This window comes from Triturus cristatus, chromosome 9 (genome assembly GCF_964204655.1).
Source record: "Triturus cristatus chromosome 9, aTriCri1.1, whole genome shotgun sequence".
Taxonomy (NCBI): domain Eukaryota; kingdom Metazoa; phylum Chordata; class Amphibia; order Caudata; family Salamandridae; genus Triturus; species Triturus cristatus.
The window spans coordinates 374,189,162-374,213,331 of record NC_140592.1 but is presented as its reverse complement, the minus strand read 5'-3'; the positions used below and the strand labels follow the sequence as shown (position 1 = coordinate 374,213,331).

The window sequence follows — 24,170 nt, the reverse complement described above, 5'->3', positions numbered from 1 at the left end:
TGTCTTCACTGGACCGGAATCAAGCATCCTAGGACCGGTTTCTGGCTATCAGCCGTCATCAGCCAGGATAGCTTGACTCCAGTGGCGTAGTGAGCACGGGTCCCACGTCTGGGAATACCCATCCTACTTAGGGCGAAAAGCGTTACAACAAACAATTGATGGACGGAATGCTGACAATGCAGACATTCTCCCCCAGTCAAGAGATCTGGGTTAAATCCATCGTTCTTTTGCCCACTACACCACCCCAGTTTAGACATGGCCATATGCAAATCAGTCTTGACCCTGTGCCTCATGGGAACAGTCCAGCCCGAACTGCCAAGCCATGTCTTCACTGGACCGGAATCAAGCATCCTAGGACCGGTTTCTGGCTATCAGCCGTCATCAGCCAGGATAGCTTGACTCCAGTGGCGTAGTGAGCACGGGACCCACGTCTGGGCATACCCATCCCACTTAGGGCGAAAAGCGTTACAACAAACAAATGATGGACGGAATGCTGACAATGCAGACATTCTCCCCCAGTCAAGAGATCTGGGTTAAATCCATCGTTCTTTTGCCCACTACACCACCCCAGTTGCATATGGCCATGTCTGAACTGGGGTGGCGTAGTGGGCAAAAGAACGATGGATTTAACCCAGATCTCTTGACTGGGGGAGAATGTCACGCCACTGGAGTCAAGCTATCCTGGCTGATGACGGCTGATAGCCAGAAACCGGTCCTAGGATGCTTGATTCCGGTCCAGGGAAGACATGGCTTGGCAGTTCGGGCTGGACTGTTCCCATGAGGCACAGGGTCAAGACTGATTTGCATATGGCCATGTCTGAACTGGGGTGGCGTAGTGGGCAAAAGAACGATGGATTTAACCCAGATCTCTTGACTGGGGGAGAATGTCTGCATTGTCAGCATTCCGTCCATCATTTGTTTGTTGTAACGCTCTAATCATTGAGCCACACTTCTCCACTCGAGTGAGGAGGGAGAGAAAAATTGTTGCCAACATATAATCTAAATTGTCAACTGCCTGTTTACGGCAGAAGCACCTTGCTTTTAAATATCTTAAGGAATACACGGGTTAGGGATATATAAACCTCTGAGGCCTGTGGGGACCAACCAGCCCATGTTGGTTCTTGGGCGGGGCTGCACTTGGTAGTGGGTTAAGTAGAAGCCACTTGGGATTCTGCACAGATTGAGTGACAGGCAGGAGTGTGCTGATAGTTTGGGCAGGAATGATAGGTTGGCAAATAACATTACGGTTTGTGCATTATTTCCATCTAACCGCTGCCATCCTAGCCAACGCAGCTGGAAAACCTTTCATATTTCAACTTGATTCGGCACGAGGCACATCTGTAAGCTGAGCTGTGCGCAGAAATCAGTTGCATATGAAATAGGTGATTGGAATGCTAGTCTTTGCAACAGTCCTCCAAGTGCAGGACCCTTCTCTCGCTGCAGCTCTGTTTGAGAAGATTGCTTACAATCAGCCCATAGAAATGCAGCGTGAGAACCAGGAAGCAGAGGACTGGCCAGCCATAGGAACTGAAGAGGGGCTAGCAGCTCCAACACTACTGCTTCAAGTGCTGTTGAGGCACACTGATGTGGATGCCTGATTTGGCCCCGATGGCACCGGAGAGTGCACAAAGAACACGGGAGCCCACAAGAAGGTCCCTGCTTGTGCCCCGGGGGAACAGTGGAGTGCACGCCCGATCGGAGCATGACCTAGGTAGAGAGCGCACGCATGTAGCCACTTAAAACACAGTGAAAAAAAAGTCCGCAAGCACAAAGAAAAAGCGGAAGCAGACAAGTCCTTCGGAAATACTCCAGAGCCCACAGTGTATATACAATACATCCTCCTGAGTTGAGCATGAGAAGGAACAAGATATTCCAGTTGGAGCACAGTAAAAATAGTGAAACAAAAAAGAAGTCACACAAAGAATGAAATAATACAGAAACGATTTAGCAACGAAGAGGCAATAGGCAGTATGTCAGGAAAAATAGCTAAAACACTTGAAACCATAACAATGAAAGGTTTAGTAGTTCCAACTGTAGCAACAATTCCTCTTAGTTGTGTTCTGTGGGTTGTTCTATATGTTTTCAAATATAAAGCCTTGTTCTATGTGCCTCAGGTTGGTTCTGTACTTACTATTCTGGGTTCATCGCTGACATCGCTGTTTTGGCTGAGGTTTTGTCTTATTTTCAGGGTTATCCTCCTGATCCTGTAGTACCTTTGTTTCAATTTGGGATCTGCAGCAATGGAAGAAAAAATTGCAAGAGTGAGATTTGTTTGCAACACTAAGAAAAACATTTCAACTACATTGCTGAGTGAAAGTGCTTGTTCTGGTTCCTTGGCACGACAAAGGAGTGATACCTGAATGGGGTGCAATGCAGCGTTAGATCTGAGCCTCGTCATCTGCTAAGCTTGAATATAATCATGTTATATACTTTTTTTTTTAAACTTTATTTTCGGTTTTTTCAGACAGTAAAACCAATATAGGCAGAGATTGTCAGGAAAACATTTACAGTTGGGTGAGATCCACGACAAAGTGCAAGATTATAAAAATAGTACATGATCACTATCCGCTTTACCAGTCATCCGACAGCACTGAGCTTATCATAGGAACATCAGTACATCAACGGGCATCCTCCTCAGCTGAACATCCACTTCATGTTACATACTTTTATGTTAGAAATGAATTTCACAAAAGTGTACTTGGTGGTGCGCAATAAGTAACATTAAAAACGTTATGCTGTCTTGACCGTCGCTGCAAACTAGAATTGTCCTAAAATGTATCTGAGAATGCCACCAGGACCCACGTGGCGATAATAGAGGGGTCACATGTGCAGCTGCCATGTCTAAATTGACGACAAATGTTTTGGCTGGGTTCCCCTCAATGGGTAATCACAGTTGCTGCTGATCTCTCTAAATGAGAAAAGGCGCAGGGTACGTGATAATTAGCACTCAATGTACACAGTCTGCAACAAAACTTGGGGATCACTTCAGAATTCTTGACTCTAGGTACTACCAAGAGAGTCAAGAATAGACTAATGGCCCACACCTACCTAGTAAGTAGGCGTGGACCATTATTCCAGGGCTTACCTTAAAAGAGGTACAGCGAGTCTAGGTACAAAACAACAACACAGACATCCAACCAAAATAAGTACCAAGGAACAGTAATGTGATTGTGGGACACAACTCTTAATATTAGTTCATGTACACACACGTACATAAGCAGATGTGCAGGATTTAATTTGCTATTTACTATGATTTGTGAGTGTCGGAGAGGCCATAAGCGTTGAGTGCGTCATGATACCTCTATCCTTCCTTAATCTATGTTTATTCCATGCCTTTATGTTACAGTAATTCAAAGCCAGTGGTATCTTGGCACCAGCGAGAATCATGTTCTCCTCTACTGTGCATTAAAACTAAAACGGCTTCTACACCTGTTCCAAGACCCATGCCTGCTAGAAACACCTGTATAGGTCTATACAAATTATAGGCAATGTTTTTCCCCTTTTCCGATTTATTGCAAACATATGGCGCCACGATTAGGCATTTCAGCTTTAGCACTTGAGAAGACTGCATGTCCTTCTCCATTCTCTCTCCTTTTTTTCCTCTTATGACCCTTCTCACTCCCCCAAACCTCACCTCCTCATTCATCCTTGGAATTCACCCTCACTCACTATCTCCATATCCCTCTCTCTCCACCAGTTCCTTCTTGATAGAGCACTTAAGTTGTTTGGTGCATTTCTCTCTTCCAGGTCCCTTGCCCCTCTCTCCCCTTGCCCACGAAAGCCCTTGGCACATTTCTCTCCGCTCAATGCTATAAGCTTTGCCTCTGCCTGTAAAACTGCATCGCAAACATTGGCAAAGCCAACAGCAGCAGGTGGACATCTTCAAATGTTATTTGCATACCTTCAAGCTACCACATTTCATCTAGAAGCAACATGACACACATCTTTATAGATATACAAAGATACTGTTACACCGTTCCATCATGGCCGCTACACCGCATCTATCACACCTTGAAACACATGATTACAAGCATAAGCCTATTTTTGGTAAACGGAGCAAAGACATTTGAATAATCTTTCCCATACTGCGTTCCCGGACCCAGCTTCCTGTTGATAAATACTTAATGGATTCCATCATCTTTAAAGCTTTGTACCTACCTGCATCAATGTATCTTCCTAAAGAAACTCTTGAAGAAGGCGTGGTGACCTTCATTAAATAAATATGCTACGGGATTAGACCCCTTTCCTTCAATAAATAAATGAGATGGGATGGCAGACTTGTGATTTAGATAATGTAAGGTGGGGGTATATAGAGCTTTATGTACTATGCATGCCAGTTTAAAAAGGATGGCTTCGAAGGAAGTCAGTCAAGGGTGATCAGAATTGGTATGATGTGCTCAGACTTGTAGTTTCTATACTGGTAGCTGCCTGCATCAATGTATCTTCCTAAAGAAACTCTTGCAGAAGGCGTGGTGACCTTCATTAAATAAATGTGCTGCATGATTAGACCCCTTTCCTTCAATAAATAAATGAATGAAACTCAAAACCAACATTCTGATCCCACTTCTTCAACAAAGTACCAATGTATTTCCATTTCCAAGATCCTTGCTATATGTGGCAGGGATGTACATCTATGTATATCTCTATAATACCTCCAGGGGCAAAATTAGCTCCTACTTATGGTGCTTCTAAGTACACCTCTGCTGAAAAACAGCCAAATCCTTTTGTTTCTCTGCCTAGTTAACTACATCATACCCTGTTTCAGACACTGGTACAGAGCGGCTACAAACTACCTCATGCTTAAACCATCAAAGTCTGATGCGGTCAACTTTCATTTGTCAACTCCTCACATAACTATCTTCTCTTCTTCATTACTAATCTTCAATCGTCAGGTTAGATACTACTAATCTGGTACAGTCAGATTATTAAGTGGGGAAAAATGTTGGGAATGTTGTTGTAGGTGGGAGTGTTGTTGAAATAAAAGACGTAAAATCCTTTGTTCTGATGACTGTGGGTATGGAGGTCCAAACTAGGGTGGGTTCTCTGAGAATGCTTGATGGATGGTTCTTTTTATCTTGAAGGCTGGGGGGGGGCTGAGATGGGATAGCAGGCTTGTGATTTAGATAATGTACGGTGGTGGTATATAGAGCTTTGAGTACTATGCATGCCAGTTTAAAAAGGATGGCTTCGAAGGAAGTCAGTCAAGGGTGATCAGAATTGGTATGATGTGCTCAGACTTTGTAGTTTCTATACTGACCTTGCATTATTCAGGGTGGCTTTTGGTGGGGGGTGGTGAAGTTTGATTTAACCAAACAATACTGAGTTACTGTAGTCTGTCCTTGGTAGTGGTAGGGCTTGCATCATGTATTAAAGTTGGGCTCCAGAATTAATGATTTGACAACCCCGGGAAGTCTGATCAGACTTTGTGTATATATGGCTAGAGAGATTATGGGAGCATGAATGTTAAGATGTTTGTCTTGCAGAGATCTGGCATATTCCATGATTAATGGCGTACTCAAACATGTTGAAGACACCGAGTCAGGTGTAAAGAGGAATAGATCAGTGAGCTGGGGAATTGCCTTTTGGCTCGATTTAGTTTTGGATCGTGTATGGACATCCAAGACTGAATTTCTGTGAAAGCATTGGTCAGATCGGCGTTGTCTTTAGGGGTAGGCATTTTCAAATACAGTATAAATGGCAGCAAATGTTAGCGCTTTTCGTGAATGTGAATCATAGTTCAATTTAAAAGTAAAAGAGTGGTGGAACAGGACAGAGTTGCATATTTGTATTACTGAGAAGTGATTGTTCTGCAAGGTGGAGAACCATCTCTGGTCTTTTCAGTATTTCTGATTAAGATTTTAAATACATTACCTTCCAATGTATTTTCAGGCCTACACAGGATTACTTAGCATTCCTTCTGAATTCTAAAATATTTTTATTCAGGTTGGTATTGTTTTGCTTTGCTCATTAACAATGTTTTATTTGGATTGTTTTAGAACCATGCAATCAATTTGTTTTTGTTCTCCAAACTGCTGTACAGCGCCACACTCCCAAATGAGATTTTCGCCATATAGAGCTTTCAAACTATGTTTTTGTGTAGTGACAGGTTAAAGCATAGTGAGTTTTACAGAACCCTGTGAATGAGTTTAAAGGGCAAGACGATGGTTGTCTCTCTCTAGTTATCTTTATAAAAACCCTGCACTATGGAATAGATTACTTGTGACTTAGCAATGCATCTTTAACATGCAGAGGAAGGGAAACGCAAGTCAGAATGAGTCATGGGTCAGCAGCTGTAGGATTCAGTATGCCCAGTGCGGATGCAGAAATGGTTTATTGGTGACACGTAACCGTCTACCAAGCACTGTCATGTGCCTTAAACTCAAACTGAAGTTGGTGGCTTAAGATCAGTGTTGGCAATGCTTTCTCAGGTGTTAAAGATGCTTCAGTAGTTAGCTTACTGCTATATTGGTGCTTTACATGTTATATAACAACCTGGTCACTAAAGACTACACAGATTAAACTTCTCACACCAACTTCCTCCACTCCAAAACGGGCAAAAACTCTTTTTGTGGCCCAGTGCACTCAGAGGGTCTCAACTCAGTGGCTCTTCTCAAATCCCCTATAAGAATGAAATCCATGATGTAAGCAGGATCATAAGATGGCTAATAAGATCGTAAGACAGACACCAGTTATAGAATAAAGCCCAAGGGTGGAAACAGGCATTCCAGAGGATAGCCTTGGGGATGTTGATCGGCTTCAGCCACCACATTCTACTATCCCACATTTTTCAATCCCACCTTCTCTACAGCAAACTGGCACAGCTAAATATGGGAGATCCCGTGAGCAGGATGGTGAGGGCAGTAAAAGCAGCAACTCTGGAGTACAGTTGAAGAGACCTAACACACAGCAATAAGAACAGCAGCAGCAGAAGTGCAAAAAAATCACACAATTTTGAACCACAGCATTTTGCCCCTATTCACTGAATACAAATAGGAAATAGTGACCGAGGATCGCGTCAAAGGAGGAAATGAGGAAAACAAGCAGCACAGGAACTATTCACACATAGTTGTGATATCAGAAAAAGCAAAAATCAGCTCATCATTAACTACAATAAATGAGAAACAACAAAGATTAAGAAAACTATTGTGGTTAGAATTAAGTAAATGGTTACCTTCCAGCCTCAATACATTGATGAGGGAATGATATTGAGGGGGCTGAGAATAAGAACCCTTCCACGCTAAGAGAAGCACAATCCGCCAACATTGTAGGAATGGTATGAAAGCACCATGGGTTGTTCTGGGAATTCTTGCGCATTCTTGTGAAATAGAAGAAAACGACTATGATTTACCGTTGAAGCAAATTCAGGAATTAAATGTAAACTTAGAAAAAGCACGGAAACAGGTGTAGATCACAACTTTCAAACGGCTGATGAAAAAAGAGGCTGGATAAATGTAAGGAAGAAATCAAAACTAGAAAACTGACAAAATTCTTAAAAAACAATGAAGATCAGGATGTTCATGAACAGGTCTGCCTTTTTACCTTTGCCAAAAACTTTGTTCTGGTATGCAAGGAAGAGACAAAATAAAGAGACAACAGATAAGAAACCCTACCATCAAAAGTCAGCTTGAAACTGAGCTCAGAAGGAGGAATGATTACCACTAGTTAAGTAGAAACTGAGAGAATCAAATGGCTTTTCAGTTTTTTAGACACATTTCGACTAACAAAACAATAAAGAAACACAACTCAACAGAAAATGGACATCCAAGATGTGATGTTCCAATAAAAGAACATGAAGAAATGACAAAGAGGGCATACGAAAGAGACTACACACTACAAGGGTACAAAACAAGAGGAACAAAATGAAATAATGATCAACATATAAGAATAGGTGACTTATCTTTTGGTCCATACAATCTATGTGACTATGTAATAACATGAATTGACACTTTCAAGCTAATATAAAAACTGAAACTTATACAAGTACACAGCATGGGCAAGAAGAAAAAGGAACCACCGGAACAAATGAAACCCCAAGTATATGCTGGAGGCATTTGATAAAATAAGAATCAACTGCATTTTGTTGGATGATAGGAAAGATTAGAGTGCCTAGGACACAAAAATGGTTCGATAGTGACTGCTCGTTGACACACAAAAATCTAATTCATGCCTTGAAACAGATGCCTAGGGACAGGGGGCTGTTGAGACTATGCAGGCAGCAATATAAACAAGCTGCTATGCATCGAAAGGCGGTTATCAGGCAAGAGGCACTAGGAACAACTACGCAAAGCTAGTGTAAGAAAGGACTCTTCTCTGTTTTGGGAGACTGTGAAGGTCCCCTATTTTGGAGATAACCATAATACATGCATTGATTCTACGGTCTTGCCAGATAAATCGGTTGAGCATTTCACAGGGGCATATGGGAGTAACAAAGAGATTGATAGTCATTCTGAGATAACAGACAGTCATCCAACTGGTGGTGGTTTGGGGTTAGCACTGCCCACTTATCCAGAGGTCATAAGTGCATTGGAACAGACTGTTAAGAACAAAGCCCCTGGGGGCCTGATGGGGTTCCTGCAACCTCTTTTTCTGGAGAATCTTGATTTATGGGAACCACTACCCACAAATATCATGTGGTGTGCAGTTATCGAAGGCCCCCCTCAAATCGTGGTCAAACGTGATCATAGCTCCTATATTAAAAAATGGTGATAGGGCAGATCCCAAATGCTACCGCTGGATTTCCTTAATTGACACTACAAGCAAACTCATGGGCAGAACACTTCTCGAAGGATTGGAAGCACTGGCTGTAGAAAGAGGGAGATTCTCTGATGTGCAGTACAGCTTCGGAAGAGGCCTTGGCACTGTTGAACAATGTCTCAACCGCCACCTGGTCATAAGCAAATTACAGTGGCAAAGAGTGGTACTCTTCCCTTAGGATTCATGGATTTAACTTCGGCTTTTGACTGGGTGAACAGAGGGAGACTGTGGCTAAAATTGTTGGAAATAGGTATAGATACATCCCTAGTCCACTTTTTAGCTCAGATTCATAAAGATGTGACAGGGAGTATAAAATATGGGGCAAATGGAGAACTTACCTCTTCAATTAAAATGAAGCACGGAGTGAGTCAAGGGCACGTATTGGCCCCTTTTTCACTCTGCCTATATATTAATGATCTTGAGAGTTACCTCCATCAGGGGGAGGAAGATACACCTAGGGTGGGTTCTAGAAACTTACCAGCTCTGCTGTATGCAGAGGACTGCGTCTTGATATCAAGACCCGGTGTTGGCCTACAAAAACGGCTGAGTATATTTGCCTACTTGTGTTTAAAGAAAACATTCTCCCCTTTGAAATCTTATATCAATAGTGATAAATTGCTCCAGGTCCCAACCTTCACTTATTTAAGTGTACCATTCGATCAAAAAGGTACTTGGATCCATCTTATTAAGGTTAGGAAGCTGTGATTTGGTCAAACTATTGAGGCCCTCTTCAGATATGCAAGGAAACTTAGGCTCTAAACTTCTTGATGCAATGATTAACATTTATGTTGCACGCTGCTGCTCTGTGGTTATGCATGGAGATGGAGTCTGGGGATATTGTAATGTCTCATCCTTCCAGAAAGATGAAAATCTATTTCTGAGGAGACTCCTGGCAGCACCAAGCAGTCTCCTGATACTTTTATGCCATGTGGACCAAGGTATAGTCACCCTAGAAGATCGTATTAAATGCATGCTCTTAATGTTATGGCATGCAATCAGGTCTAAGGACAAAACTGCACTCAATTGAGCAATAATCCATGATTGCCTGCGCCTTGATAATGCACATAAAATTCTGAATATAAGATATGTAAGGAAGCAGGCTGATATGCTAGGGAGAGATGAATGCTTTCAAAACCCTCAGCATGTTACCGCCATCTCTAAGCAACAGTTAAAGTACAATCTTATAACTGCATTTACAAAATCATAGAGAATGTACAGAGTTGGGCAAGAAGATATTGGTTGAATAACTCCCTCTAGCAACCACTGAATCCATGGAGCCATACCTCCTGTTCCCTTTACAACACTAGCAAAGATATTTGACACGGTTCAGCACTGCCCACTTCTTGGTCTCCTATCCCAATAATGTATACTGTGATATCCCTCTTTAAACCCTGTCCATGTGACTCGATTTCTATCCAGAATGTGCTGCATTTCTTTTTCTGCCGATTATATAACAAACCACAGAAATCATTTTTTATTCCGTTATTAAGGACCTTGAACGTTAGAAGATGCAGGCCGGCACTGTATTACCTTAAGCTTTTAAAATCAGAATACATCTGTTTAACAATCTATAAATGTATTTCAGCAGCCGTATGTCTGAGGAATCAAGTAGGGAAATGATCGTCTTTTAGCTCAAACAGTAGTGTCTTAAGATAACGCAGAGAAATTGAAATGGAAATGTTTACATCTATTAATGGCACTTAATGGTCTTAACCAGGGCTTTAAATGGGATGAAAAAACTGAGGGGTCTCTCAAAGGGGTGTCGCCAATGTAGTTATGGGCGTGGCTTAAAACACGCAAGCTAAAAATCAGTGCTTAGCATACTGTGCCGCCCGTTTGGTATTTTGCTGTTTCTGTCATTGCATCTCTCTCTCTCTCTCTCTATATATATATATATATTCACTGAAAAAACCATAGGTTTCACACATGTTATAGTTAGCGGAAATTTTACTGATAAAAAACCAATGAAATTCCCCCGTTATAGTTAGTGCAGGCAACTATAACTCACGCGACCGCAATCCTCTGCTGATGCTAATACTGTATTTAGACACTTATTTGCCCATGTCTTCTTCCATACATTTTTAGCTATACATATATTACAAATATTTTTTTTTCCATAAAGACACATATGTCATCAGCAGAAGATTGCGGTCGCGTGAGTTATAGTTGCCTGCACTAACTATAACGGGGGAATTTCATTGGTTTTTTATCAGTAAAATTTCCGCTAACTATAACATGTGTGAAACCTATGGTTTTTTCAGTGAATTTGCAAGGTTTTTTAAATGCTAATTCCTAACTATAACGTATGTGAAACCTATGGTTTTTTCAGTGAATTTGTACGGTTTTTTAAATGCTAAGTTACTTTACGCCATTCGTGGCGTGCGCGCCCACTTAACGCAGTTCGTTCCGTGCGCGCACGGTGCGCTTCGCGCACCGTGCGCGCACAGTGAGCACGCGGTGCGCTTTGCGCACCGCGCGCCCACTTTACGCAGTTAGTGCCGTGCACGCACGGTGGGCACGCGGTGCGCTACGCGCACCGCGTGCCCACGTTACGCTAGATGGGCCATGTACGCACGATGCGCTTCGCGCACCGTGCGCACATGGAGGACATATGATGCACTTTGTTTTGAAAGGTAATATTTTAATTTTTCGTATATTTTATAAGCCATGCACAAATGGTGCCCTTCGGGCACCATTTGCACCCGGGGTGGAAAGAGTGTGGATAATTTTTTTTTTTATTATTTTTTTTTAAAATATTTTAGTTTATCTCATCTCTAATAAACCATGCACAATTGGTGCCCTGCGGGCACCAACTGCACAAGGGGTGGAGAGAGTGTGGATAATTTTTTTATTTTTTTTATTTTTTACCGTACGCGTACGGTAAGCGTAATCGGCGAAATTACCAAAAAAATAAAAATTCCGTTTTTGGCCTTGGGGGATCTTTGGGGACTCCCTCAACATGGCTATGTGTGTGGGAGCTGTCTAAACAGCCCCTTTACATGTTTTTGGGCTTTATATTTTAGAAATCACTCTCAGTGCGAGAGAGAAAATGACGGCCGCCGCTTCCTGGTTTCGGCCGATTCGAATGTTTACTAAGATCTAAGAGCCAATCAGAATCGCGCTCGCGCACGCCACCGTACGCGTACGGTAAGCGTACCGTAAGCGCACCGTAAGCTGGCTCAGATATATATATTGATTTAAAGGCTATTTTCTCAGAATCTACTGAACAGATTTACACCAAACCTACAAAAGGCACTTCCTTGACCTAAGGACTACCTCTCTGCCAAATTTCTAGTAATTCTGTTCAGCCGTTCGGGCTGTAGCCCTGTCTAAAGGTCCTATGGAAAAATGCATGGGAAAAACGCGTTTTGGGACCCCCCTTTTATCTCAGCCCCCGCTTGACGAATGCCCCCGAGACTTTCAGGGTAGGAGCGGAGCGTAGCGCCCCACCTATTTTGAAAAATTCGCGAGGATTCGTCGACCGGCGCCAAAGTTATTCAAAATAGAATGTTGCGGATTTCCTATGGAAACGTGGTCCTAACTATAACTACCTACTGGCGACCGCCAGTAGGTAATATATATATATATATATATATATATATATATATATAAATACAAGTAACATCACACCTACAACAAGTCAGGACTATTGGCTTTGTCAATGGCTGTGAAGTTGCATAAGATAAATAAGCAGCAATTATGGCTTGTATATAAGATTGAAAAAGCTTCCACTTAAAGCCCTTGTGACACCACAACAATGTTGCTGCTCCTGAGTTTCAAAAAGAGAAGGGCACTCCAGAGAGAAAATGACTCTTTAAAGGATTTCCCTTCCCCTACAACGCTCACCTGACATGACATCATGCCGTAACTTCTCCACTAGTCAGAAGTGAGCAGTGTGAGCAGGCGCACATCGATGTGCCTGCTGTCACTGCTCTGGAACGAACGGACCGCCTGTTCCAGGGCACCAAACAGAGCCCGATAGAGACCCGTTTCGAGGCCTCCTTTAAAAAACTGCCGGTGCTCAGCACCGGTGAGACCCAGCCCACTTAAAGCCCTTGTCTTAACTTAATTATCGGTTTAATTAGCCACATGTAACATGCACACCTTGTGGCAATTTCTGAATATTTCGGGATAGGGAAGCAAAGAAATTGGTTTATTTGTTGGCAAAAGGTACTTTATAGCACTTGGTTCGTCTGACTGAGTGTTTTGTATGCTCAAGATGTGATAGTCTCCTAGAGTATTATGTGGTTGAAAATTAAAGACCATTTGGCCACTGGAACCGCAAATGCCAGCACATGTTATTTTATGATTATAATCTCAGAAAAAGGCTAATGTAGCTTAGCCCATGATGTGTTTTATTGGTGACCAAGTAAAAGAAATGACGAAAATGTTAGTTCAAGTGCATAACAACTCCTAAACATTGCACTTGTGTGCGGTTTATATAGGCACTTTATATTTTAGTAAGGGTGTTTGGGCGTTATGGTCACTGCTAAGCTATGAAATAATGTGAATTGTGTGATAAATACACAAATACGTATTCATTAAGAATGATTAACTAGCAATACCCACATTTTACATGCTCCCCAAGGACCATAGGAAGACAAAAAAAACAGAAACCCAGGTGAATTGAAACTGGTAACAATTTATGTAGATCATTTTCTAACAGACTGTCATTGGTCTCAGCTCATGTGTTCGAGACAGACATGACTTCACTAGGAAGATTTTCAGCTTACAATAGCAAAGTGAATACGTGAGGATTGATTTGGAGTCATGTTGTTATAGATTAGCATCCGACATGTAGATAGTTTATCAACATGCAGCTATTTATTTATAGCATGGCCTTTAACCCCTTGCGTGCAGGTTTATTTCTCCCGCTGTGCGGGAGAAATAAACGGCGTTCGGGAACACGACGTCTCCCGGCCGTCGTGCGCACACGCCCACCGTAATGCATGACGGCCGGGAGACGTCGTGCGCACGCAAGGGGTTAAATCTGTATATTCATCCTTAAATGATTATGGATAGGATTCCATTTTGTTTGGAAAACAATATGTTCATCTTCTGTGATAAACTGTATGGACAAAGTCAGGGAATTGCCTTGGGTATCTTTTTATCCCCTAGCTATGCAGATTTGTTTGTGGGCTAGTGGGCTATTCATAGTATAAAGTGGTACAAAACAAACTATAAAGTGAGTACAATAATTGAATGAGAACGATCTGAATTTAAAATCCATGAGTCAGACCAGCACAGATATCATAAACGTTCTAGACATGAGATGTTGTTTAAAGAAGGACGATTACAAAGGACACTTTACACCAAAACAGCAATTATCTGCTGGCCTTAACGTGGAGCATCCAATATGGGGAACGCTTGAGTGAAGCAGAATTGGAGCTCTGGAGAAGCACGCAATTCAGAGCGCCAAAAATGATGCAAAGATTAAGAGCAGGAGGATGTCCAGAGAAGGTTTTGAAAAAGTTAGATGAACGAGCGATATGAAAAAGTAGGAGCTGCTTTTTAAGCTGGAAATATTGGCCAAAGAGGTAGAAAAAAACACCTATATGATTGACAGCATATAATAGTGATATGCCTAATATCCGGAACATTTTTAAGAAACACTGTGGAATACTACAGACAGGCTAACCACAGATTACATTCAGACGAGCAACATTGTTAAGAGATGCACTGGAATCATAATTTGAAAGCTAAGAAACCAACCGCATGATTTAAGTCATTCAAGTCACTTTGTCAGGGCCAATCTTTAATCTTTGAATAGTATGAAACGACATGCAATTTGCCACATGTCAAACAGACTGCAGGTAAAATCAGTACAAACAAGAGTTTGAGAAAAGAATGCAAAAAAAGAACACAACATAACATATACAAAAATATGTAATGTATTTTGTGTATATGTTTTTTCATTTCCGTATTGACAACTTGTGTAATATTTTTGATAATGTAATTGATTTTTCTTTACTTTTTAGCAATCCTTAACTGTTTCATTTGTACTGATTTTACCTGCTGTCTTTTATTTGACATGGAAAATTGTACATCATTTCGCACTCTCACACTATTCCAAGATTAAAGATTGGCCCTGACAAAGTGACTTGAATGTCACAAAACATGTGCTGATGAGATAAACTGCCAATATTTGTCTCTAAGAAATTATTGGGCATTCATTTCCCTTTGAGGATTATTGAATTATTGCTTTCCTGTAGACTCAGACCAAGTCGGATTGTGTCTTACAAAAAAAGAACTGTTAGTACACCTGTAGTGAAACAAAACGAATGCGACTCAAATGATTTCTGGATCCTGGAACTTCTATGGGACTCAATGAAAGATCTAAAGGTTACTAAATCATGTGAAAAGGACCACTGAGCTTACCCGCTGGGGATTACACGTACAAACCGCTTCTTGCGCATATGAGATACAAAACATGATAGGAAATGTTAATGGAAACTCTTGATTTTCTTAAAACTGATGAAAGGAAACTCTTAAGTTACCCACTATGAGTGAAATATAATAAAACATTATAAATAGATGAACTGATTTGCATGCAACACAAGACAGAAAACACCACAGTGTAGCTAATTTTAGGCCAGAATGTCCATAGAAAGGGCATTTATTGTTTTGCTAATAACTTTGGCGCTGTTTGACGAATTTGCACAAAACTTTAGCAAAATATTTTTTTCAGCTTACCTCCTTCAAGGAAACTTTTGCGAGAATTTCTCAATGGGCCCAAAGACGGGTCCAATACATTGCTTTTCCATAGTATTTCCCATAGGTCACTGCTCTCAGCTACAGAGAAAATGGCTTAACAGAATTACACCAAAGTTGGCAAAAAAAAATAACTTTACTCAGGAGAGTCCTTTTTATTATTATGTGGTGTAAATTCAGTCAGTCATTTTAGGAAAATTCACGTTTAAAGAGCTGCTCCTGTGGGGCTTGACGAGGCTAAAAAGTTGGTAGTACATGGATGGCTGGTCCCACAGGAATCCAAGGGTACCAAAGGTTTTTAAAAATATGATCCTCCGATTGGCTGAGGGAGCTTTTTTTTCCCTGCCAGTCCTTTTAGAACAGCAAGACCATTACTGATCCCCTGACACAGGGGGCCCAGAGGGACCAAACCAGGGGAGCTCCCAGACTGGCCGTCCTGTGAGGCACTGCAGTACTCCTGTGGGAGTCACCACACAAGCTTCACTCCCATGGGACTGCGATACTATGCAAGCTTTTAAAAATGTAAATATTCAAAAATACAACGTGGGTTAAACGTCCATGGTAGATTGACCGCATGTAGTGGGGTGGGAGCATGGTGTAGTTAAAGGCCATGCACAGCAGGGGAGTTGTCTGAATATATGATTAAAAAAACTGAAAATCACAGAAAACACCAACGGATAAGGTAATGTTACAGTTAAGCATGGTAATTAGATCCAGGCTTACATTTAAAAAATAAATAAATAAATAAAATAAAAAGAAGAAGAACTCTGGAAATTCACTGAAAAAAAACAAAGGTAAAAGTGATATTATAGTTATGTGTTGAAATAAGAAAAATGCACATTTAAAAAACAAAAAAAGCACTCAAATTTACCCGTTCTAGTTTACTGAGCTAACTATACTTATACCCACGCCATGCACTACCTATGATCTCACATATTACGTCACTCTTGACATTTTAAATGACATCACTGATAACATCATACAAATCACTGTGACACCATCCTATAGAACTTGAAGTAAATAGAGTAGTTCAACATGTTACATCTCTGGACAATTTTCTGTTCACGTTAATGGGATTACCCTCTTGAAGACTTCACATGGCTTGCAATTGTAAGTCAAGAGATTGACAGGTATACATTTGCCATTCAAAAGACACCTTCTGCCAGGACCTAAGTACAACCCTTCATAGTTTAGTAAAACAAACTACACACATTTCTGAGATTTCCACAACGGCATACAACCTTAGGACCATGGTTACAACACCAATGTGAGACACCTTTAGATTCTACATCATTTAACAAGGTGCAATGCCTCAAAATCTTCAGCGAAGCTCTGGAAATAAACATCCACATGTTATAAAAGTCCTCACTACATATAATTTTACTGTAGCACTGTATTACAACTATATAACATGGACACATGACCAGATATCCACAGGTGGATAACCTATTGTCAACAAAAGCTTTGGCCATGGCTTTCTCACAGATATTTTACATCTGAATGACAGAAAGACACACTGACATTATGACTAGTGCCTCTGTGTGACTACTGAAGCACTTACACATTCATTGACAGCAACAGAAGCTATATAGTGAGGAGACAAGTGATCCCTTTGTAGACTAGAGAAGCATATATACACTGTCACCAAGAGAAGTTAGTATGTGATCCGTTAAGTGCGGTCTTTGACTGGAAAAGCAGGTTATGTTATAACACAGTGACAGTAAGAGAAGTTATCCCATAAAGTGTTGAGTGGTACCTTAGACTGGAAGCCTATGTACACAATATGGCAGCAAAAATAAGTTATGTTGTGAGATGTTAAGTGCTGTCTTTGACCTGAGAAGCACATTAACAGTGATAGCAACAGAGATTATGTTGTAAGGTGTTGATGGCTATCTTTCTCTGGTATGGGAAGCATTACCACCCAAATAGCAGAAAAGGCTTTATTGTGGGATGCTGTCTGACCTGAGAAGCACCTACAAAGTGATAGTAACAGAGATATGTTGTGAGGTGCTGGGGGTATCTTTGTCTGGCGTGGGAAGCATTAACACGCTGACAGAAGTTATGTTGTGGGGTGCTGTACAACCTGAGAACCAGACAGACAGTGGTAGCAACAGATATGTTGTAAGGTGTTGAGCGCTATCTTTGTCTGGCATGGAAAGCATATACACATTGGCAGCAGAAGAAGTTATGATGTGGGGTGTTACGTGCAGGCTTTGTCTGACCAGAGAAATATATACACAGAAACGGAAGTAATGTTGTAAGACATGGAGTGCCGTCTTCAACCACAGAAGCATAGGTTATTAGACAATGACAGCAAAAGGAGTTTATTAGGTTATTTAGCACTACTGGTGGAGCGGGGATTCAAAATAGAAGACCGCTCTTGTTGAGTACCCCCGTAACATACACTAATGTTAAGTAGATAGAATACTAATGTGCACCCATACATTACATAAGGGTAAACCCGCTTCGCAATATGCATGAAATTAATCTTAACCAAACGTAAATAACTCAAGATGTAATAATACAGTGAGTAGAATGTTTTGCGAATGGATTACACTGCAAATTTTGCACATAGTATATTGGAAGGCATGTCGTGTGATTCTTAAGTAACACTAATTGCCGTTGCTTTAATTAAGCTTTATTGGAATAACTGCTAACCTGGATCTTGTAAAGGAGGGTGGTTAACAGTGAACGTTTCATTACCACATTATTAATAAATGTCAGTTTTCGGTTCTCTTAGTAAATGGTCAAGTCACCATACTTTCTAAAGTTGACCAAACTGTGATGAGTGAAACTTTCACCGCGTACAAACCACGTGACATTATGAAAACACTTGCTGTGCCTGCTGAAAGAGTGCGATGCAGTGAAGGACACCACGTTTGACAAGCAGCCAACTTCTGTACTTCCGTGTGAAAGTCTGCGAATTTATAAAATGTATTAACTTTGTCCTCAAGCTGTTACAATTTCCTTATGAGAGAGTAGGGATGTATATTGAATAGGTGGGAAACGAACATGAACAATAGGGGAGTTAAAGAAAGCATGATCTAATGTAGGAAGATCATCCACCCCTCGATTTAACCAATCCCGTAGCTAGAATGGAGGACATTCGCAACTTTAGTGGGATGGACATGTACGAAAAGGGTATAAAGTATAGGTGACTAAGGGGTGGGGTCTGGTCGGTCGTCGTCGCTATCCTTGATGCTGTCTGGTTGCGGTCGAGAGGTCTTTTGAGGGAGATGGGAGAGTGAGGGTGCGATGTTGATTGTCAGGTTGCAGAGAGACCTAGTTGATCCAATCCTGTCCTTATCCTGATCTAAGACTTGATCCCTGACACTCTAATTGGGGGTCCCTTGCTGCTGCCTGGGTGGTGGTTTTCCTCATTCTTATTTCCTTGGGTTGGTATTATTGATAACTCGAGAATTTAATTGATCTATGCTTTTGTCTCTTCTTCTATCTTTCTGAATGAGAATTTGAATTAATGACTATTGTCTGATGTCTCTTCATTTATCCCCTCCATGCAACAAATGTATTTGTTGAAATTGATTATTTGAGGATCGTTAGATTGTATTCTCTCTCTCTCACGAGGTGTTTATTCTCAAATCTATGCATTGAGTTAGATAAAATTAATGACTCACAAAGAAGTTGTGGTTATTTGTGTCTGCCAATGAATTTGAAATGACTATTGACCTTCAATTAATCAACTAATTGATCTATTGATCAAGTAGATGAACAATTGACTTAAAGTGATGAAATGAAATTTTGTTTAGATCTGTGACTATGCATTGTCTGTGAAAGAAATGCTAACTTGACCACCAGCGCAACAGGGCACCTCTTTTGGTAATCGCGCGCTATATAAATCACGTAAATAAATAAATATACGTGTATGGGCCACAGTACATGAAATTCTTGAATGCTCGCCCCTGTCCGAAATATTGGGTTAGCCCTGGATCACTACCTTGGTTATTTTACACAGTGACAACAAGGTAATTCATGCTGTGGTGCCCGGAGTACTGTCTTCACCTGACTGGAGAAGCCTAAGTTATGTTATTACGCAGTGACAACTGGAAAAGCATAACTTATGTTATTACACAGCGAAAACAAGATAAATTATGCTGTGAGCCCCCAAGTGCTGTCTTCGACTGACTGGCGAAGTATATGTTATGCTATTACACAAGAATGGAAAGAAAATTATGCTGCAAGGTCAAGGGTGCTGTCTTCTAACTGGAGAAGCATACATTATGTTATTACACAGTGGCAGTAAGACTAATTATGCTACGAGACACTGTATGCAGTCTTAGCCAACGGAGCCCGGACTCCATCCCTCTGCATCATTTCTCTGCACCAGGAGTACAATGCAAGGTTCTAGCCTGCACTGGCCCGTCAAGCCTGGGGTCCCAGAGGTGTGCAGAGGAGTATGATGAGTCTGCATCATAAAGCGGCAGCAGACCCACTTCGGCGCCCTTTCCACCCAAGTATAAGCGTGAACTCCAAGCACTGCTCATCCAAGCCCATTCTCCGGTCCCTCCCCTCACACAGTGTACTCCCAGTTCAATTTAATTCCCCCAGTTTATTTACGGTTACTTCACTACGATTACTGGACTCTCACAGCTGTCAATGTTAAAGTTGAGGACAAGACGCAATTGCGAAATAATAAACTCGTAATCACACTTCTCGTTAGGTAACAGGGCATGGGCAAGGTATCGATCAGAACACCAATCCTACCATGTGTCAATAGATAATGCGAAATTGCAACCAACTGCATGTACAAGCTCTTATGTATAGCTTGATTGAAGCTGCTGTAATATTTCATTAACCCCGACTTACTCCACTATAACACGCCCCAAAGACTCGTAGACAGCTCCAAGGGTCTCTAAAAAATTTTTTTACTGCTGGCCACTCAATCAAACACGAACGGCGGAGGCTACTTCAGGCTGTGGTGTGGGTTGCTGCTTCGCTCTCCTCTCGTGGTGCCCTGCTACCCAAGATCTCCTCAGCGGCCTCATTAACAGTACCCCAGTGAACTGCAGAATAGACTGAAAAGGTAAAAGCCTTTAGATCCAAGCATTCAGACCCCCAGTGCCATTGCTCACTGAACAGCAACAGGGCAGACCGAGGCATAGAGAGCAACATCGGACAGAACATCAACGAGCCAATTAAAGAAAAGACTTGGATTGTCACTACCTCCTGAAACAGCCCTTCTTATATATTGCATTGTATTTATATAGCGCTTACTACCCCTGCCGAGGCGTCAAAGCACTTTTCGGTGAGTAGCATGCTACTCCGGAACCCAAAAAGGATTAGTGGTAGATTACTATAGTAATATTTGAGTTAATTTGAGTGGTGGACATGTGATTCTGTTAGTTAGATTGAAAAAGATAATGGGGGGGAATGGAGGGGATAGAAGAGGGAAGAGTCTAGAAAGTGTTTATTGAGAGGTCATAGTAGTAAGATGAGGTTTGGGATAAATATACGGAGAGATGGAGGGAAGAATCTCTAGAAATGGATTAGGAAGATCATAGTAGTAAAATGAGTTTTGGGATGAATGAAAGGAGGGATAGGCGAGAGAAGAATTTAGAACAGTTGTTTGGGAGATTATAGTATTAAAATGAGGTTTGGGGTGATCCGATGAGGGAAGTGTCTAGAAATTGTTATTTTGCAGCTCACAGTAGAAGAATGAGGTTTGGGATGAGCTGGAGAGTGGAGATAGAGGATATATTGAGAGAGGTATAGGGTGAATTATAGGGTATGCATCAAAGAGTCAATGGGTGTTTTTTTACAGCAGGAGTAAATTAATAAAAGGCATAGATACATACTTATATCAAGCAATACACATATCTAGATACATACATACATTTAATGAAATGAAATGTTTATATACACAGGGTTATGCTGTACATTTGTGCCAGAGCATGGTGGTCATGCTGGAAAGAGCCAACTCTTGAGTAGTCCCCTGCAAACAAGATAGTCATCTGTGGATCCAATGTTTGGGGTAATGAATTGCATTAAATGGCTACTCGAACAGAGAAAGATGCACTCATGTATTCAGACACGTATAATGTACTTGGTGGTACAGTAATGTTACTATCCATTTCTCATAACTACAACTGTTTTTAATTAACCAACTGTAAATCATCAGAACAACTGCAAAGACACAGGTCTAATGCAATTTTGTATTGCAAACTTTTCAGGGGACAGACTTTTGAGAAAGGTCTAAGAGTACCCACAAAGTCAAAACAATATTTAATTTAATAGTAACACACTTAACGGAACTCAATCGGAAAACATTCCTACATTCTTGATTTCTTCTTCTTCACCTTAAAAATCTGCTTTAAAGAAATCTGTCTAATGTGTGTTAACAGAATCTAGGGTGTGTGTAGTTTCTAGAAAAATGAGCACCCAATCATACTTTTACAAATATGCAGGGCCTGTAATTAGTGAAGCGTTATGTTCTGGCAATAATTACCTGCACCTTCAGGTTAATGTTGTAGTACATGCTGCGTACAGTGTCAGATGTCTGAAAAGGGCAAATCATTTTCATAACAAAATAAAAAGTGAGATAAAAATAGGAAAGCTTGCTGAAAATTACAAAACACTCCAATTACGAAAATCTTAAACTTTCAAACCTATAGCTTCTGTACACCATGCCTGACAAAATAATGTTCAAGAGCTTGGATGTGACATCAATTTATGTACAAGAAATTCGAAATGGCTGAACACTAAACAATCCAAAATAAAACGAAATTACAAAATACGTATGTACCATTAACAGAAAATTGAATGAATGGGGCACTACTGATGCACTGGAGGGAAGAAGTGACTCAAACTAGTATGAGATTAATCCAACTGAAAGTACTATTTCAAGTTTACTGCAAAAGATGTCGACTCCAAATATTTGGTTTGGTTACCCATAGTAAATGCTTCAAATGTAGAGTAGAAGAGGTCACCTTACTACATACAATATGGCCTTGCTGAGGGGTTTTGATGGAAGGTGGAGGAAGAGCTCTTGGAAGTCCTTGGGTCACTATCATTTTGGCATTGCAATGTTTGATTCCCTATGTACTTAATGATGTTGAATTACTTAGAAGTAATCTAACACTGCTCTTTGTGACTAGGCTTAAAGGAATTGTTTAATCTGTTTTTAATAATTATTTATGATGTGCTTCTTCCTTTTACTGAAAAAATTGGATTTTAAGGTCAAATGTAATCAAATTCTTTTTAATTGTGAAGCTTTTATGATAAGTTTTTATCGAAATAAAGCCTTTGACTGACTGACTGACTAACTATTGAAATTATGAGCCTCTAAACTGGTGATGGTGTAAGGCAGTGGATGGAAGCAGGAAAAGTAATTTACAAGGGAAAGGAAGTCTCCAAAAATTACTTTAAATATAGGGTCCCTGACCGAATTACTACGGCCAGATTTGATTGAGGACAAGGACCCCCCCCGTTCAAGAAACCCAATATTGCAAAACAGGCTATGGGTTTGTTGGAGGTGCTCCCCTTACACCCAAGAAGGCTCCTGGAAAGTACATATCCCCAAAAAAAAAGTGTACATTAAAGGGATAATGGGATTTGCAGTATCATTCAATTGTACTTGCATTTGCTAAACAGCAGTGATAACGCAAGGAGGTTGTTGCTGCCATTATATGCTAATGGTAATTCTCCACGCCATAACAGCCCTTTTTTTTTTTTTACTTTTCCTTTAAAGTGGTTGTCTCTATAACAGGCGTGCTCGTGCCTCTCCCCTTCCGCCCTCTTTTGCATCTCAGGGGAGGTAAGGCAGCATCCAATGGTCCACAAATCAAGTCAAAGGGGAAAGTCAACTGGGCCAAGAGACCTTGGCCACGTTGGCCTCCGGCACCCACTCCATGAATCTGCAAGCAGAGAGCCCGCAAGGAGTCGAAAAAGCAGCCAAGTATCCCAGAGACCACTCCTACAGAAGCGCACAGACAAGAGCCCAGTGGAGGGCTTGGGCTGAGGGTCCAGAAGCAGAGTGCAAATTGCACGACAGGAAAATATCGCAAGGCACTCGGAAAAGTTAATCAAAGTCCACCTCTCACACCCATTGATCCTATATTTCTTCCGCAGTGTAGCCCCAAAAGCCTCTTGGCCCTACTCCGTGAGCAACAGAATTTGGGAGCTTGTCAAGCAAGCACAGCCTCGAGATAACAATGTATTTACGGAAGTGGCAAACCGATCTAAAAAAAAGATGACTTAAAAGACAGGGGCATACAAGTGTGCCAGGGGCCCTGGTGCAAGCAATGAAGCGCGTCTCTCTGGCCCCTTTCTCGCAGTAGAAGCAAGGATGCCAGGGGCCCTGGTACAAGCAAGGAAAATATCCCCACTCAGGGTAGTAAAATACAGCAATTATCAGGGTTCAAATGACCCCGGTGCAAGTGCACCTACTGCACCAATGACCCTGCTTGCTCGATATTGTAAAAACCCCATAATTGGGATCCAAAGTGCCACGGTGACCCGTTGCCCTCGGTGCCACTGCAACTGCTGCACTGTCGGAAACTAGCCTCTTGGATGGTGGTTTAAGGGGCAATACATTTCCTTCGAAAAGGTTATGTCTCTTAGGGAGGTAGGACTGTACAAAATGCCGCAGGGAAAGCTGCGCGGCAATCAGACCTCACAGGGCCTCGACTGCAGGCTGCTGATGATCGGGGACAATGACAACGGGTGTATTAATTAACCAGTGTCGACGG

At 41.4% G+C, this 24,170-nt stretch overlaps 1 protein-coding gene across 4 annotated transcripts in view; it reads right to left on the bottom strand.

The window, feature by feature from the left end:
• Positions 1-24,170, bottom strand: part of LOC146797976 (ras-related protein ORAB-1-like) — a 113,200-nt gene that overhangs the window by 64,733 nt on the left and 24,297 nt on the right. For all 4 annotated transcript variants that reach the window (XM_085625197.1, XM_085625198.1, XM_085625196.1 and 1 more), the window contains exon 2: positions 2,132-2,232. In XM_085625197.1, coding sequence (XP_085481323.1) covers positions 2,132-2,154 — 23 coding nt within the window. In that variant the 5' untranslated portion in view covers positions 2,155-2,232. The remainder of the gene's footprint in view (positions 1-2,131; positions 2,233-24,170) is intronic.